Raw genomic sequence first — 14,578 nt, 5'->3', positions numbered from 1 at the left:
AGAATATTTGAGGACAGTATTTTTTTTAGATCCAGTTTTCTAGGCTGGTCAATGTCACACATATGTTAAAAATGTTCATGTTAAAATGTAAACTGTTAAATGTTTCTCAGATAAGATTTTGTGTGTCATGAACAAGTGAATGGCTGTAAATTGGATTTAAATACATAAATACAAATAAAAAGTTATATTTGCACGAACGCTAAAATATTTGAATAACATTTTTGTGAAAAGCTCATTGCAGAAAAGTGAAGGGAGAAATGAGACAATATCAAACAGTTTTAGAGTTTTCTTCATTTTTTTCTTTTTTTATTATTTTACAGCAGAAAGAATATAAAGCATTCAGAAAACATCTTCAATATTTTAAGGGCATTTCAAAACGTTTTGCATGGCTTCAGCAGCTGAAATCTCTTTTTTTAACATATCCATCGAGTCAGTGACGCTTGTACATGCACAATTACAAAAATAAAACTTACAAACAAGAAAGAGGGGAGAGATTAAGGAATAAGCTAAACACAGTAGGAGAACCGATAAGGAGTTGAAATGATAGGGTAAGGAAAAAAAGATAGGGTCACATAACAGGGAAAGACAGAGAGAAAGACAGCTATAGAGGAGAGGAAAGTAGATCTAACACTAGTTCACATGCAAAGTGTCGAGGACCCACAACTTTGAAACAAAGTAGGGCCATTTTTTTTCTTGATTTGGAATTGATGAAAACGTGCAGTTGGGTAAAGGGTGCCATATAATTGCTGTCCATAAATTACTGAATGCTTGTCTTGCAATACTGGCATTTGCATAAGAGTAAGTCGACTACATGTGTCCAATCGATTTTTATCTTCACTAGGTCTAAAGGTCTCCACAAAATAATGCTTATTGCTCTGTGTCCACAAGTGGGAAAGGTTGTGAGATGGTGTCTGTGCTGTTGTCCTGATATGCCTACCAAAAGATTGGGTGTATTGACAAAGGAAGAGGAGGAAAGGCCGACTCCCAGTTGTGATGAAAGTAATATAATCTGAAAGAAGTGCCTGTCTTTCCATTTAAAAATCATTGATTCAAACACACTTAAATATTTGCAGTGATTTCCACTATTTCCTTAAAACAATATCTCATTGATACAGTAAGTACTTCTGAGACTACAGTACCAAAGTACATAGCTAACTTGTCTCTTGAAATGTAATTATTTTGAACACAATTTGTATTGTATTATAAAGTTTGGCTACTCTGGTGTTGCAATAAAGGATTACTTCTGTGATAGGAAATATATTTAAATATGTATTCAGGATCACAGTAGTATTTTGATTTCATTTTTTTAACTACAAAGATCTAAGATAAAAACATACAGTATCCAATGTCAAAATGCAGAGCTTACAGATGTGAACTATTAGTGTCCTGCTTAGTTTCCTCCTCCCCTTTTTGACACCCTGAGTAAAATAGAGATGGGAGGTGAGCCAGCCTTCAGCCAGGAGAACAACATGAGGTCTCCCCTATCTGTAGATCAGTAGACCGGTCAAACATTTACCTTGACATGTCTGCATGCTTGTTGTGTCTGTATGCACTGCCCTCTGGTATCTATCTGTATGTGTGTATGTTGCCTACTTAAAATACTTGCAGTATACTGTCAGTGTCCAGTATACTATAACTACCAATTGGAAGTTGGGAGCTCACTGTCAAGATGCAAATGAATGAAATAATAGGTTGAAAAGGTTGTACCTTGCTGTAGAAAAAAACCCATATCCTCATGCTACCCCATGGAAATCCTGTCCTGTCAGTCAATCTGCTGATTAAACATTGGTTGTTTATTTAGAGTCTACTGTGCCCTCCTATCACATGCCCTTCTCTCTCAATTTTGCGACGCATCCAAGCAACTCTCTTCGTTTTACAGAACAGTAGGTCTTTTACAAGTCTATCTGACTACCGATTCTAGAAAAATAAGCATGCTTTAGGTGCACTTCAGTCACCAGTTAACTATTTAACCCATGCAAGCGTAAGAAAACTGTCTCATGTTGCCTCTGCATTGCATCAGCTCCGATTCACTCTGACCACTACCTGGATGATCAATGCAAGGCAATCAACCGCATCCGATTTAGAACTTCTAATCCTCATGGTTTCAACTGGCAGTTCCAATAGAACAAAGCAGAAAAAAGCTTAGCGTGTTGACAAAACCAGAAATGTAATACTGTGGTGACACTAGGTTGTAAAGGGAACAACACTGTCATCTGACTACAGTTTGGTGTGTGTTTGGGGATGGTTTCAGTTGTAATGTCATGTACTTGGTAAGAGTGTTTTCCTAAAGACTTGTGAATTCTGATGAAGATACTTCTCCAAAACCTTTCTATTTCTGCATTAGGTACTTTGCATGCTTTCTAAAACGGGCTTTGTGAGATTGGGACATGAATAGGCACTTTCTACATAAACACTGAAAATATGGTTTACATATGTGAAAGTAGCACAAACAGATTAACAAACAGCAAATCAAATCCAGAGATACCCAGTAAGCCTAATGAATTCGCATGAACCCAAAAGGGAAGTGATCTGTGATCGCAATTCAGATATGCTAGTTGGATGGATCTAACACCTTGTTGGTATGATACACGTGATCACTTGGATGGAGAATAGACTTTCTGGCTGCAATAAACCTTTAGCACCAGCCCACACTTCCAGCCCAGTAGTAAACACCATTAGAACAGTATACTGAATGTAACATGCTTTCCCATTCAAATAATATACTCGACTTCAGCACTGCTTTCGAGTAACCTACCATGAAACCTGATGCATATTCTTTATCAAAGGTGGATAATGATACTTGTTACGTGTCTTGTGTGTATTGTCTTTCATTAACATGTTTTCAGATCATTCACTGTGGCTCATTGACTGCTTCACTGACCCTTACCTGGGTCAAGATGTTCTACTGGTCATCTTGACTAATGACTTGTGGTCCAATTGACACAACCTGTTTAGCACCTGGAATTGCTCTAACAGCATTTCCCTCTGTGAGTCATTGTGAGCACAATTTGTACTCAAGAATTTCAGCTAAAGATGCTACACATGTTCTTTCTTCACTACGACCAGAAAGGTTTTGACAAGGATTATGGTTTGTCCAGACTTTGACAGCCTTATTCAAGTAGACCTCCACTCCATACTGTAATGTGACCACTTTTAATCACGGTAAGTGAAACTATCAACCTGTTTGATAGTGAGACAATTGTATGAGTTAAACTGGGGTGTTTCCCATGAAGGACAAACCTAGTCAACTTAAGCCTAGGTAACTCGGGGAGCTAACACATCCGAAGTTGTCAGTAAAATTAAGTAATCACTTTCAGTGTCAGATGACACGATTCTGTAAATTTCTGAACATTTAGAATTCAAGTAAGCTCATTTGACATTTCCAATCTATTGAATGGTGGAGGTTTGCATGGACAAGGCTGTCATATACAATCTTTGTGATCTGTACAAACTTGCGTAGAGACACAGACAACAAGAGCCCTCCCCTTAATGTACATATAAAATAAAACACACATTTTGAGTCTTTTTGTTGTTGTTGCATTAACGTGTTTTGACAAGCAAACCCCAGTGTTCAGTCATGGCAGATAAGCTTAGGTTACTGTGATTACGAATGAGACATGATAGACTTAAAAGTTGGTGAAATATTTCTCCCTCTGCAATACTGTATGCACCTTTATTTGTGATTCTCGGCCAGTTGTGATTTTATGGTCTTCAATGCTAGTGTGTATTTCATTGTATGATTATCTGTTCTGCAAAGATTAACTTAATACTCTTCTGAAGCAATATAGCATTCACATTACTTGGCACCATTGGCAAAAGATTCTTGGTAGCCCAAAACAAAAAATGTAAACATAACCGTACTTGTTTTTAGATAGTTTTGCAGGTTTTCTCCTAACTCTAAATACAGTATCTTTTTTACCTTTTAGTATTTGCAATAAGGTCATGCTTTAGCAAAATGTTCTTCTCAAGAACAATCAAAATAAAATAAAATACTCTTATAGTGAAATAGTTTGAATCATTTTACAGAGCATAGCCACTACTGCTTGTGTTGATCTTTTCTGTTAACTCTGTTCATGGTTTTCATGCACATAGCTCATTTTTATCCCAGGTATTTACACTATATACAAACAATACAACCATACTTCTTAGGCATTCAAACAAAACTATACAAATATTCTGTTTTTGTCTCGTACCTGTTTTTGACCCCTTTTTAATGAATAAAATAATATATTTCTAAAATACAATCCCCTTTGGGTAAATGTTTTTCCCTACTTACCATCAGCCTTCTTTATATACAGAAACTGCTCAATTGTCAAAAATATGGATTTGTCAAACCCCTATTTTGGGACTAGCTTAGGGACCCCTCAAAGAATCTCTAAGACGTCAAGGCAATGTATGTGATCTTCCCCTCAAAAGCCCTCACAGGCTCTGAAGTTCATTAAAAAGAACAACAATAACCTTTATGACTGTAATCATTACAACACAAAAGAGGCAAGTTCTTTGTCTTGTTAGAATACCATGGAGAACACAAATGAAATAAGGCCAAATAAAAATGTTAAGAACAATGTTAAGAAAATTTTGAGTAACTAGAGGGCATGACTTGTGGGGCAGTAGCCTAGGTGGGAATGTGGACTCAACTGGAACATGTAAGACAAAGGCTAAACCTTGAAAATCAGAGGATACAGACCTAATTACAAGCACAAAGACGAAGACTTCGTCTCAAGGCATGCATTTTTTCAGGATTAATTTCAACAAGACAGAATTCCAAAGAGACAGGTAAGCAATAATTGGACATGAGCATAGATCAAATTCAAGCAAAAAAGGATATAAAAAGGATAAAGCAATAATATTTCTAGAAAAATCCCAAATTTGGTAATTTCCTTGAATTCAACCCCTTTCCATGCCATACATAATATACCCCAAACCTAGAAAAGAAAGTCTGCTTTTTTTTTTTTAACCCTCCCCTGTTTCTGCTTAATACCCCTCCTACATTCATATGGAGCTCCACCATGGACAGACTGCCAGGGGTGGAGCTCAGTGGAACAGGAAGGATTGTTGAGATTGTTGTTCAGTATATTGAATGAATTCATCTAGCAGTGGACGGGGATGTATGTGTGCTAATGAGTCAATGTATTAACAATAATTTTTGGTACATTTGGTACATGTTATCTTAAAATGGAGTAATTAGTCACTTAAAAAGTTATGAAATACAATTAGAGCCAAGTCCTATTGTTTCTGCATTGATTCCTTTTTCTCTGTCTCCTCTTCATATAATCCAGAGGAGGGACCTCTCCAGTCATGTCCAGCATTCTATTTCTTTGCCATCAACAGCATCTCCATAATCCCAAAAAGTCAAAGCAATCCATGAAAAAGTGCAAAAAATGCCATGAAGCAAATGTTCTGAACCCCCCTCCCCTCCTTCACATCCTCCCCATTAGTTTAGAATCCTACAGAGTCTGCCACTCTCCAACTGTCAGAGGGAAGAAAGGATATGTGAAAAATGCCGTTGTACATGTAATAATAGAAGTAGAATCAGTAGCTCTGCAGTAGTAATCATAACAATAATCGCAGTGTTTTCATCGATATTTTTTCTTCTCTTGTAAAATGTCTTGGGTACAAACAGAAAAAGAAAAGAAGAGTCAGGAGAGTGATGTCACATGGCGAGGGGGCTCTTCTGAGGGCTCTCATGTTCCCTGGCCCTTTTCAATTCTTTCACTCTGAAACACACAGAAGACACCGTAGCTTGATCAGAGATGTGCAGACACACCGTAGCACACATGATGTCAGAGTCCTGTTCTCCAGTGTAGCAACCTCATTCCTGAGTCACGACAGGAGAACAGCAGTTCAGAGTGGACCTTGGGAACTGAATGTCGGTCAACATCATTTAAACCTTATTACCTTGGGTCATACACTGTATTGAGTTGATCCTAAAAATGTTGTATTATGACATGAGGTAATACATAGTTTGTGGTGTTATTGTTGGGTGAGAAACAAAACCGTCCAGATTCTGCAGTGCATTTGAGACGTTTTTCATTCTTTAAGTGATACAGTTAACTGAACTCCAGTGCTTATAATGTAATAGGTCAGGAAAGAAACTTGCACATGGCTCCTAAACAAATCAGATTCAGTTCTAAGCTCCTGAGAATACATTTATTTGGATAAAGGGGGTAATTCAAATTCAGTTGTCTCTACACTACTCTTAAGAAAAGGAAACCAAACTCTTTGAAGAGATCCAGCCAGTACTTGTTTGTCTGGGAGAGACCAGTTGGTGTGCTACTTCCTGTGGGCTTGATGGGTAGCAGTGTTCTACTTCCTCTGCTTAGCAATGCCGTGTTCCCTGGAGGTCTGAAACCATTACTGCTGTCTGTTCTGCTCCCCGGAGGAATTCTGGGGATCCTATTGTTTGCTTTGCAGTGCATTGACCTACATGCTAACAAAGCACTTTGACCCATATCCCACTGTAGCACATACGGCACTGTAAACGTTATTGTACTGTAGCCAACATGCATACGTTCATAACGGTACAGTAGTTGGCTGCATCATCTGCTTTCAAAGCACAGTAACCTATTTTACAACTGTGCAATAAGATGTGGAGGTGGGATGGAGGGGATTAACTATATGGCTGAAGAATGGTCTTCTTATGAAAGTTGTATATATATATATATATATATATATATATATATATATATATATATATATATATATATATATATATATGAGCTGAGCTTCCCTAATTAACTGTATATTCCTATCAGGAATGTATTTGGGTAATGAAGACAGTGACCCCTCCCAGGACCAGTGATAGATCTGAGCACTCTGCGTCTCCGAGCAGTTTGGGTCCTGCCAAAGCAAAGAGGGTCAGTTCCCCCCTCAGCCTGTCTTGTAGGGCTGAAACAGGACACACAGAGAAGACAGACAGCTGCTCCAGACAACAGGCCAGGCCCAGAGCATGCCCAGAGGAGCAAGGCCCGGAGTCCTCACCACATCATCATGCAACACAGTGAAGAGGAGAGGAACCATCCTGTCCCCACAGCAGCCTCTTCAGGCCCACACAACCAACATAAGGGAGCATTTCCAAGGAGAGAAAGAGAGGTGCCTGTTAAAGTGTTTGCGGTGACATCGTCATTCATAAGCAGTGGTTAGTTTAGAGAGTACGTTTTATGTATGTTCGGCTCTGAATCTGAGATTCTCAGTCCACCTGTGGCTCCAGTCAGCAGCCTTTCATGCAAGCAGGCATCAAGCAACAGTGATGTAGAAGTTAGGGCTGAGAGAGGGGGAGAGATGGGTGGAGAGAAAGCGAAAGAGACAGCAAGGGAGGGAGGGAGGGAGGGAGGGAGGGAGAGGGGTGAGGTCTTAAAAAGAGATAACTACATTGTTAAAGAGAGTGAGAGAGGCCGAGAGAGGCAGAGACAGACAGAAGAGAAAGAGAGACAGAGAGAAAAAGGCACGAACTGAGTTGCTGAGGCTGCACTCACCCGCTTGAACAGTCTATGGTCCATCAAGGGGCTTGGCGTAAACAGCAAAACAATACCAGACAGCTATTAGCACACAGTAGGTACTGTGAAGGAGGGGGGTGGGGGGTAAGGAGAGGTGGGGGCCAAATACAGTGAGGGGAAGGGAATGGTTGCTGAGGTATTGAACCGTGTGTGTGTCACCCACCCAACCCTATCACTCACAGAGAGAAACAGTCTACATGAATGCAGAGGACATGACAAACTGAATTTCAAGCTGTCACTTTGGCCTTCCGCTGTGTGGTAAGCTGGCCCTAACCTGAACATTCCTGACCTCAGTATTTTGCATCCATGTGGTAAACGTGTGTGAGTGTGATGAACTGAGCCGCGGCAGGTGGAGCTCACCTGTGGCGGCAGCGGCGAAGGAACCTCATGATCTTCCTGGCGGCTTGGTCCTGTCTCTTAGTGAGCAGACTACTTCTACAACAGACAACATGGAGACTTGACGGTCAGAGAGGCCATTTGCGTGCAGGTCTGTACTGTACATGTGGCCGTTTTGGCACTTTCTGTTAGTGTCTGTGCCCGTATGCTACTGTTTGCTGTGAGCGTATTATGTGTCTGCGCCAATTGAACACGTCACGGTAGTGTGCGTAAGTTTGTCAGCGTGCCACTGTATGGTGCGTGTGTACGTGTTTGCCCGTTTGTTTCGGTGTGTGCTATGTGTGTGTGACTCTACCTCAGTTTGTGCTGCACCAGCGTGGACGCCCCTCTGCGGTGGGGCTTCAGGCGGCCTAACTCCTTGTAGCTGCGGTAGTATTGCTGGATGAGCACGGCCGCCCTCCTGCTCTGCTGGAACTTCTTCTGCTCGTGGTAGCTGCGGAACTTACTCTGGATAAGGATGGCGGCCTGCGTCATCTTCTTATAAAGTGCATACTGCCAGAGGAGCACAGAAAGCACCCACTCAGACACACGGGGCGGGGAATGTCACATGATGGGCTCCAAAACAGTCTACAGATTGGTGTTGGACTTCAGAGAGAAAACACATGCATGGAATCTATAGGGCCAAGTGTGTTGTGCAGCCGAGGTTAAGTTGTAAATAATTTACCTTCAAGGCTATCCATGTTAGCTTGTAAACAGAAAAAAGTGACATCTTGTGAATGGAAAACAGGTGTAGACATATTGCTAGCTGGGTCTAAAAAGCCTCTCGAAGGGCAAATGCCTTTGAAATCCAACCAAACATCATCCAGCTTCTACCGTGCCGTAAGGAGTGTATTCTCTAGCGTGTGTTCTCTGTCCTAGCCTGTGGTTAGTACTACCTACCTGTTTGTACTTCTTGTAACAACGCTGAATGACAGCAGCAGCTACTTCCTGTTGCTCTCTGAGCGGGCGTCCCTGTGGGGGAATAGAAAGCAGGAGAGGTCAGAGGTGGGACGAGGGTGTGGGCTACAGTACTGCAAAAGAGGCCCCCTGACGTCTGGTTGGCCCTGGGCCCACGTGTCCTCTCCCTGGGTGGGCCGGAGAACTGGAGAAGGAAAGGAGGACCAGGGAAGGAGAGGGCGGTTGGGACACTCTCCATTCTGGACTGGGAGAGAGAGAGAGATAGAGAGAAAGAAAGAACAAGAGAGTGGGGGGGGGGGCAAGAGAGAGGAAGAGACAGAGAGAGAGACCGCATGCGAGCGGTTCCTTCCCAGTATCAGCTGGCAGAGGGGCAGAACAGATGACTGTGAACGACAGCGAACAGTTTGAGACGTGGAAAGTCATTAAAGCTCGCCATGGGAGGGAGGTAGCAAGGTGAGGGGTTGGGGGGGGCAGTGTGTAGAGCTGCATGAGGACAGGCAGCAGCAGGCTCCACACACCTTACTACAGAGATAGAGAGGGAGGGAGACAGAGAGCATAGTGGGAGTGAGGTAGAGGGGGCAGTGCAGTGTTTCCTCAAAGCAAGGCCATGCTCTGCTCAAGCCACCTTTCCCATGCTGAAACCACAGGGTCTGAACACTTTGAGTTGGAGTGTGTTTGTGAGCGCATGTACGTGTCTGTCTGTGTATTTGTTATCTTATACAATAAGGAGGGAGAGAGACAGAGACAGATATAAGGATGGTAGAACACTTGAGAGAACATTACCCTGGAATACAGACTCCAGGTTTGGGCTGTTTAGATCATCCAGCATCCACACACACCAGCATCCAAGAAACCAGTGACATCTGACCTCTTCTGAGTGCGTATACAACGACAATCCCACATGTACAATCCAGTCAGTTCTGTGGGCAGTCCTAACACACTGCCCCCACCTCCCCTATGGTTAGTAGGTGGGGGTTCTGGTACCTGAGCCCTGGGCCTGTACCTTGTACTTGCGGAAGGCAGTTTGGACCAGCCGGGCAGCCTCGTACAGCTCCCTCTGCTCCGGGTCGGAGAGCGTCAGCTGGGCCAGGTCCCGCTCCACCTTGCTGTTGGAGGCGCTGATGAACTCGCTCCAGTCGGCTGGGGAGGGCAGGGTAGGCCTCTCCTGAGGCCCCTCCCTCAGGGGAGAACCGCCGGGGCTGAGGCTGGGGTTAGAGGACGGGGTCAGGGGCTCACTGTACAGAGATCTGGGGGAGGGTGGGGATGAGAAAGAGATTGACAGTTGAAATACGGCCATGTTTTACATGGGTCAGTCCTTTGCTGTGAAGTAGGGAGTCTGGAGGAGCTGTGTGCTGAGGAGCAGGCAGCAGTCCTCAGGAGCCCCCCTGCTGTGGAGACAGACGGCCACCTGATGCAGCCTTACCGTAGGTGGATGATGCTGGGCAGGTGCTCCACGTCACCGAGGTAATTGGCTAGCCAGCTCATGGTGTTGCTGACCCCAGTGCTGTCCAGAGGAACGGAGTCCATAGCCACAAAGTTCTCCCTCTTGATCCTGTCTGGGGTGGCCTCGATGATGTGCTCTGCCAGGGTCATCATGTTGGCCTGCGGGGGGGAGGGGGACGACACACGGACAGACAGCTTAGACGCCACACTTCATCTGGACCCGTCTCAACGCGTTGGCCAGCTTTTTCTCTGGAAGTTAATTATAGCTTTATTGCACATTACTGGGAAACAATTAACACAATATTAAAGGCTGTGAAGGGGCTCCGAGTGATTGCTGTGGGCCGGTCAGTCCTCGTCTGCCCCCTGACTTTCCTGCCTGCCCCAGCTCTGTGACTGAGATGGATGAGCAGACGACTCCCTTGGCCACGCTACTGGATCAATGGCTGGAGTTTATTATGTGAAGATGGAGGTCGACAGAAAGCCAGCCAGGCCAAGCCTAAGTGTGTGTGTTGTGACTGTGTGTTTAGCACTATGCTGATTTCACACATCAGGGACTTTGTGGCATGGGTCTTAGAGGGCTGCCAGCAGTCAATCCCAATCTGTCCCTGTTCTTGTCATGTTTGTTTTCCCAGTGACAGGCCAGTCAATAGGCTTGCTGTGGCTGCTTATCCACATGTACTACTTATGACTGACACTGTCTGTTTTTCTTGGGGCTGTAGTATTACATCAAGAGTCTCTCTGGGGAAGTATACATGCAGTGATGAGTGAAGCAGCGCCAATGAAGGGTAAACTAACAGTGTGGACGGTCCAGTTGAGGTGTGCTGAGGGATGGGCTCTGACCTGCAGGTCGTCCATCTGTGTGAGGCAGTCCTGGTTCACCAGATCCTCCCTGTAGGACAGCAACTCTGTGTCCACCATCTCCCTCTCAGCCATGACAAGCATCCCTAGCTGCTCCCGCTGGCGTAGACGGCTGGCCAGCCTCTCCTTTCCCAGGCTGCTGCCCCCGGCCCCGGCACTCTTCCTCCCCGAGGCCCCGCTGGAGAAGCTCTCCCTGGAGCTCCACTTGGCGCCTCCACCACTGGCCCCTCCGGACAGGCCCTTGTCTGTGCTCTTGGGGCTGGAGGACAGCCTGTGGAGCTGCTGCTGCTCCAGACTCAGAGGGACGGACATGGCCTTGTCTGGCCTGGTCTGGAACAGTTCAGGGTTGGGCTTGTGTTTCTTGGCCTGGGGGAGGTCTCTCTGGCACTCGCTGCTGTAGTAGTTGGAGGGCTCCGACCTGGGCCTCCTCAGGTCTGCACAGGAATGGTACATAGCGTGTTACAAGCATATATGGAACGACAGATCAATATTTCGGAGGGGTCACTAGCTACCAGGAGGTCTAAGATTGTGTTCCTTCTGCCAGCGGGGGTTCTGACCTGGGTTGAGGTTGGTGGTGCTGGAGGTGGACGTGGTAGCAGCGCCTCCCTTCTTCCCACTGGGGGCCACCACGCCGTCACTGGCCCAGGTGACCATCCAGCTGTCTGAGGTGGGGACGTCAGGGGCCGGGGAAAAGGACATGCGGGAGGTGGGGGGCAGAGGGGCGGGGGGCTGCTGCTCCTCTCTCTGCAGCTGCTCCAGACACTCGGCCAGCTTGGTGTGTCCACGGGAGCGGGCGATGGACAGGGGCAGGCGCCCCAGCGAGTCTGGGATGGCCAGGGCCCGCCGGTCCCACTTGTACAGCACCACCGCTGCCTCCAGGTGACCCAGGGCACACGCCCACATCTGCACACAGAAGGGTCAGAGGTCAGGGGATGAATGGAGGAATGCCATTTCTGGAAGCCCTTAAACCACAGTCCAGACATTAAATTGGATTTTAGGCATCTGTGGTTCATGTATTCCTCCGTGTCTTACCAGAGGGGTGCAGGAGAAGTGATCCACATTTAGAGGGTCCACCTCCAGCTCCAGGTCAATACTGTCAGCGTGCTTGGTGCTGGTGGAAGAAGAATAGATGAACACATTAGGTATCTAACCTAGACATCTGTACTCTGCCCTGAACATGACCTATTTCGAGGTGAAAGCAAGCCTTCCATGTCCTCACCGCCATTTGATGAGAGTCTGGATGAGGGTGGCGTATCCCTGCCCTGCGGCTAGGTGGAGGAGGGTCATTCCTCGGAAGGTCTTGGAGTGGATGAGGTGTTTGGACTTGGCCCAGCAGGCCCGGTTCATCATCTTCTCACACACCACCACCACACGGCTCTCAAAAGAGCTGTCAGCCTGGCCCGACACACACTGACACACACACACACCAAGACATACAAACAGATGCAAAAAATCAGGGCACGTAAATATATGATTATGAAATGTCCGGTACTGTTTATTTCCATATTGCAGAGTATACCATTATATTTTTCCAGACTAAGCAGAAACATTGCCACAGCACTTGAGCACTTTTTGCACCTGTTCATTTTTTGTCAAGTGTGCATTAAAAAGGACATTATTTCCTATCTCAGATTACTTCCAGTTTTTTCTACACGTTGTGTGCAAAAACCTCCTGTGAACTATTCATATTTCAGAGGATATCAGAGACCTTTTGCCTCACCATCTAAATAGCCTGATCGTCAAATTTCATATTGTTCAGTCAGGGAAGTCTACCTGTGACTGTGTGTTGGTGCCTCCACCTCCTCCTTCACCGCCTCCTCCTCCTGCTCCTCCTGCTCCTCCTCCCGGCCCAGCGCTCCCTCCGCTGCTCTGCTGGTGGTGGCTGGCCATCTCTGCCATCCTCCGCTCCATCTGCTCCAGACGCTCCAGGATGGACATTCTGAACTGGTTGTCTACAACGCAAAAAGACAAAGCACAGCTCACGTTAGCACACTGGGGATGTTGGTGACCTCTCGAGCAAAGGCTCTTCTGAACACACCGTCCAACAGTACACTGGCTTATCATCCAGTCTTGAAGCTTCAACACAGGATATGTGTGCAAACACCCAACACATGGAAACCAATCCTGCTCTTATGTCTGAGATAATTTACCTCTCTGTGTGAGAAGATATTAACTCTGGGCTTAATCAGTATTAATCTCCCAAACGTCAGCCACAACAATAACATCAATCACCAGCTTCCTTGCAACAATTGCCTTTACTAAAATAACCTTTAAGGCCCATCAATCATCGGCTAATGGCTACAAGCACACAGCCATACAGGCATGCCTCTAGCCCCCCGGTACTCCATCAGCACAGCTCAGGCACACATCTGTGATATGGAGCTACTGATTGGCGAGCCTTTGGTGGCTTGTGCAGTGTCCACTCCTCCAGCCCTGAATCATCAGCCTCTCTCTGGGAGGTGTCTACCGCTGAAGGCCCTCCCCTGCTGATTAAGTACAGGCCATTAGGGCCAAGGTCTCCACCTCCACCCCTCTCTGGCCACAAGACATGCCGAGGGCAGCCATGGCTACAGCAGGAGGCCTGGGAGGCTACCTGGCCTCAATCAATCAGCCACTGCGGGTCTCCTAGTCCTTGAAAACCAGGTTTTTCATGCGTCAAGATGGATGGAGGCTATCAGGCGGCACAGTGTCTACATGGTTGGGAAAAAGGTTACAAACTGTCCTCAATGTCAGCCTGCCGTGTCCCTAGTCAAGGTTAATCGCACTAGATGCATTGCCCATAAATGTAAGGTGATTTGAAGGAAAGTTTTAATTGGAATTCACAAACATGTTGGATAGAGGTCAAGATTTGAACAAAAACATCAACAGAAACTGTGAAACTGCAGTATTGCTCTTTATGCTGGGACAGCACAAACGTCAGGTGAAATGCCTGGAGGTCTAATTGAATCAAATGAATCCAGGTGGAAAGCTCTCACATTCTTAAAGAGCTGCAGTTTGACTTACTGCAGTTGGAGAGGTTATGGCTTGAGCTTAGACACTAGATCTAGACCAAAACCACAGAAGATCACACAAACACGCACACACACACACACACAAACACACAGTGGGATGGGCACACACAGTCCACTGCAGCAGGGAGTGTAGAGGACTGCATTAGCATTCCTCATTTAGCTACTGTGAGGCCGTTTCTGTGGCAACCTGCTGCCGAGCGGTAACTAGGCGACAGGAGCATGCCTGTGTGTGTGCACTTCCCTCCCGCAGCATTGGCTGCTTGATGAATGGAAAGAGGTGGACCAGCGAAAAAAAAATAGATGTACATAACTCTCCATTACCATGCTGTAGAAGAGTTAGGTATCGTCCCTGCTATCAGTGCTGATGCTGTAGATGAGGAACTAAGGCTCTCTAAGTGGGAAGTCTTCTCAGCAGGACTCTGTGACATTTACTGTTGCACGGTGCGGTATCTTGGCAGTCAAAGGTCTCCGCTCTCC

At 45.7% G+C, this 14,578-nt stretch overlaps 1 protein-coding gene across 1 annotated transcript in view; it reads right to left on the bottom strand.

The window, feature by feature from the left end:
* Nucleotides 1–412: 412 nt before the first annotated feature.
* camta1a (calmodulin binding transcription activator 1a) overlaps nt 413–14,578 on the bottom strand; it is a 252,833-nt gene continuing 238,667 nt past the window's right edge. The window contains exons 12-24 of the mRNA XM_084680920.1: nt 12,864–13,042; nt 12,310–12,500; nt 12,123–12,201; nt 11,648–11,993; nt 11,073–11,524; nt 10,213–10,391; nt 9,793–10,036; nt 8,772–8,843; nt 8,557–8,577; nt 8,188–8,384; nt 7,857–7,931; nt 7,476–7,506; nt 413–5,717 (exon numbers count right to left, since the gene is read on the bottom strand). Of these exons, the coding sequence (XP_084537046.1) occupies nt 5,685–5,717; nt 7,476–7,506; nt 7,857–7,931; nt 8,188–8,384; nt 8,557–8,577; nt 8,772–8,843; nt 9,793–10,036; nt 10,213–10,391; nt 11,073–11,524; nt 11,648–11,993; nt 12,123–12,201; nt 12,310–12,500; nt 12,864–13,042 (2,099 nt within the window). The 3' untranslated portion in view covers nt 413–5,684. The remainder of the gene's footprint in view (nt 5,718–7,475; nt 7,507–7,856; nt 7,932–8,187; nt 8,385–8,556; nt 8,578–8,771; nt 8,844–9,792; nt 10,037–10,212; nt 10,392–11,072; nt 11,525–11,647; nt 11,994–12,122; nt 12,202–12,309; nt 12,501–12,863; nt 13,043–14,578) is intronic.

The sequence above is a fragment of the Hypomesus nipponensis genome, chromosome 18, assembly GCF_054491055.1.
Source record: "Hypomesus nipponensis isolate SF chromosome 18, ASM5449105v1, whole genome shotgun sequence".
Classification (NCBI taxonomy): domain Eukaryota; kingdom Metazoa; phylum Chordata; class Actinopteri; order Osmeriformes; family Osmeridae; genus Hypomesus; species Hypomesus nipponensis.
This window is presented reverse-complemented; position numbering and strand designations above follow the sequence as displayed.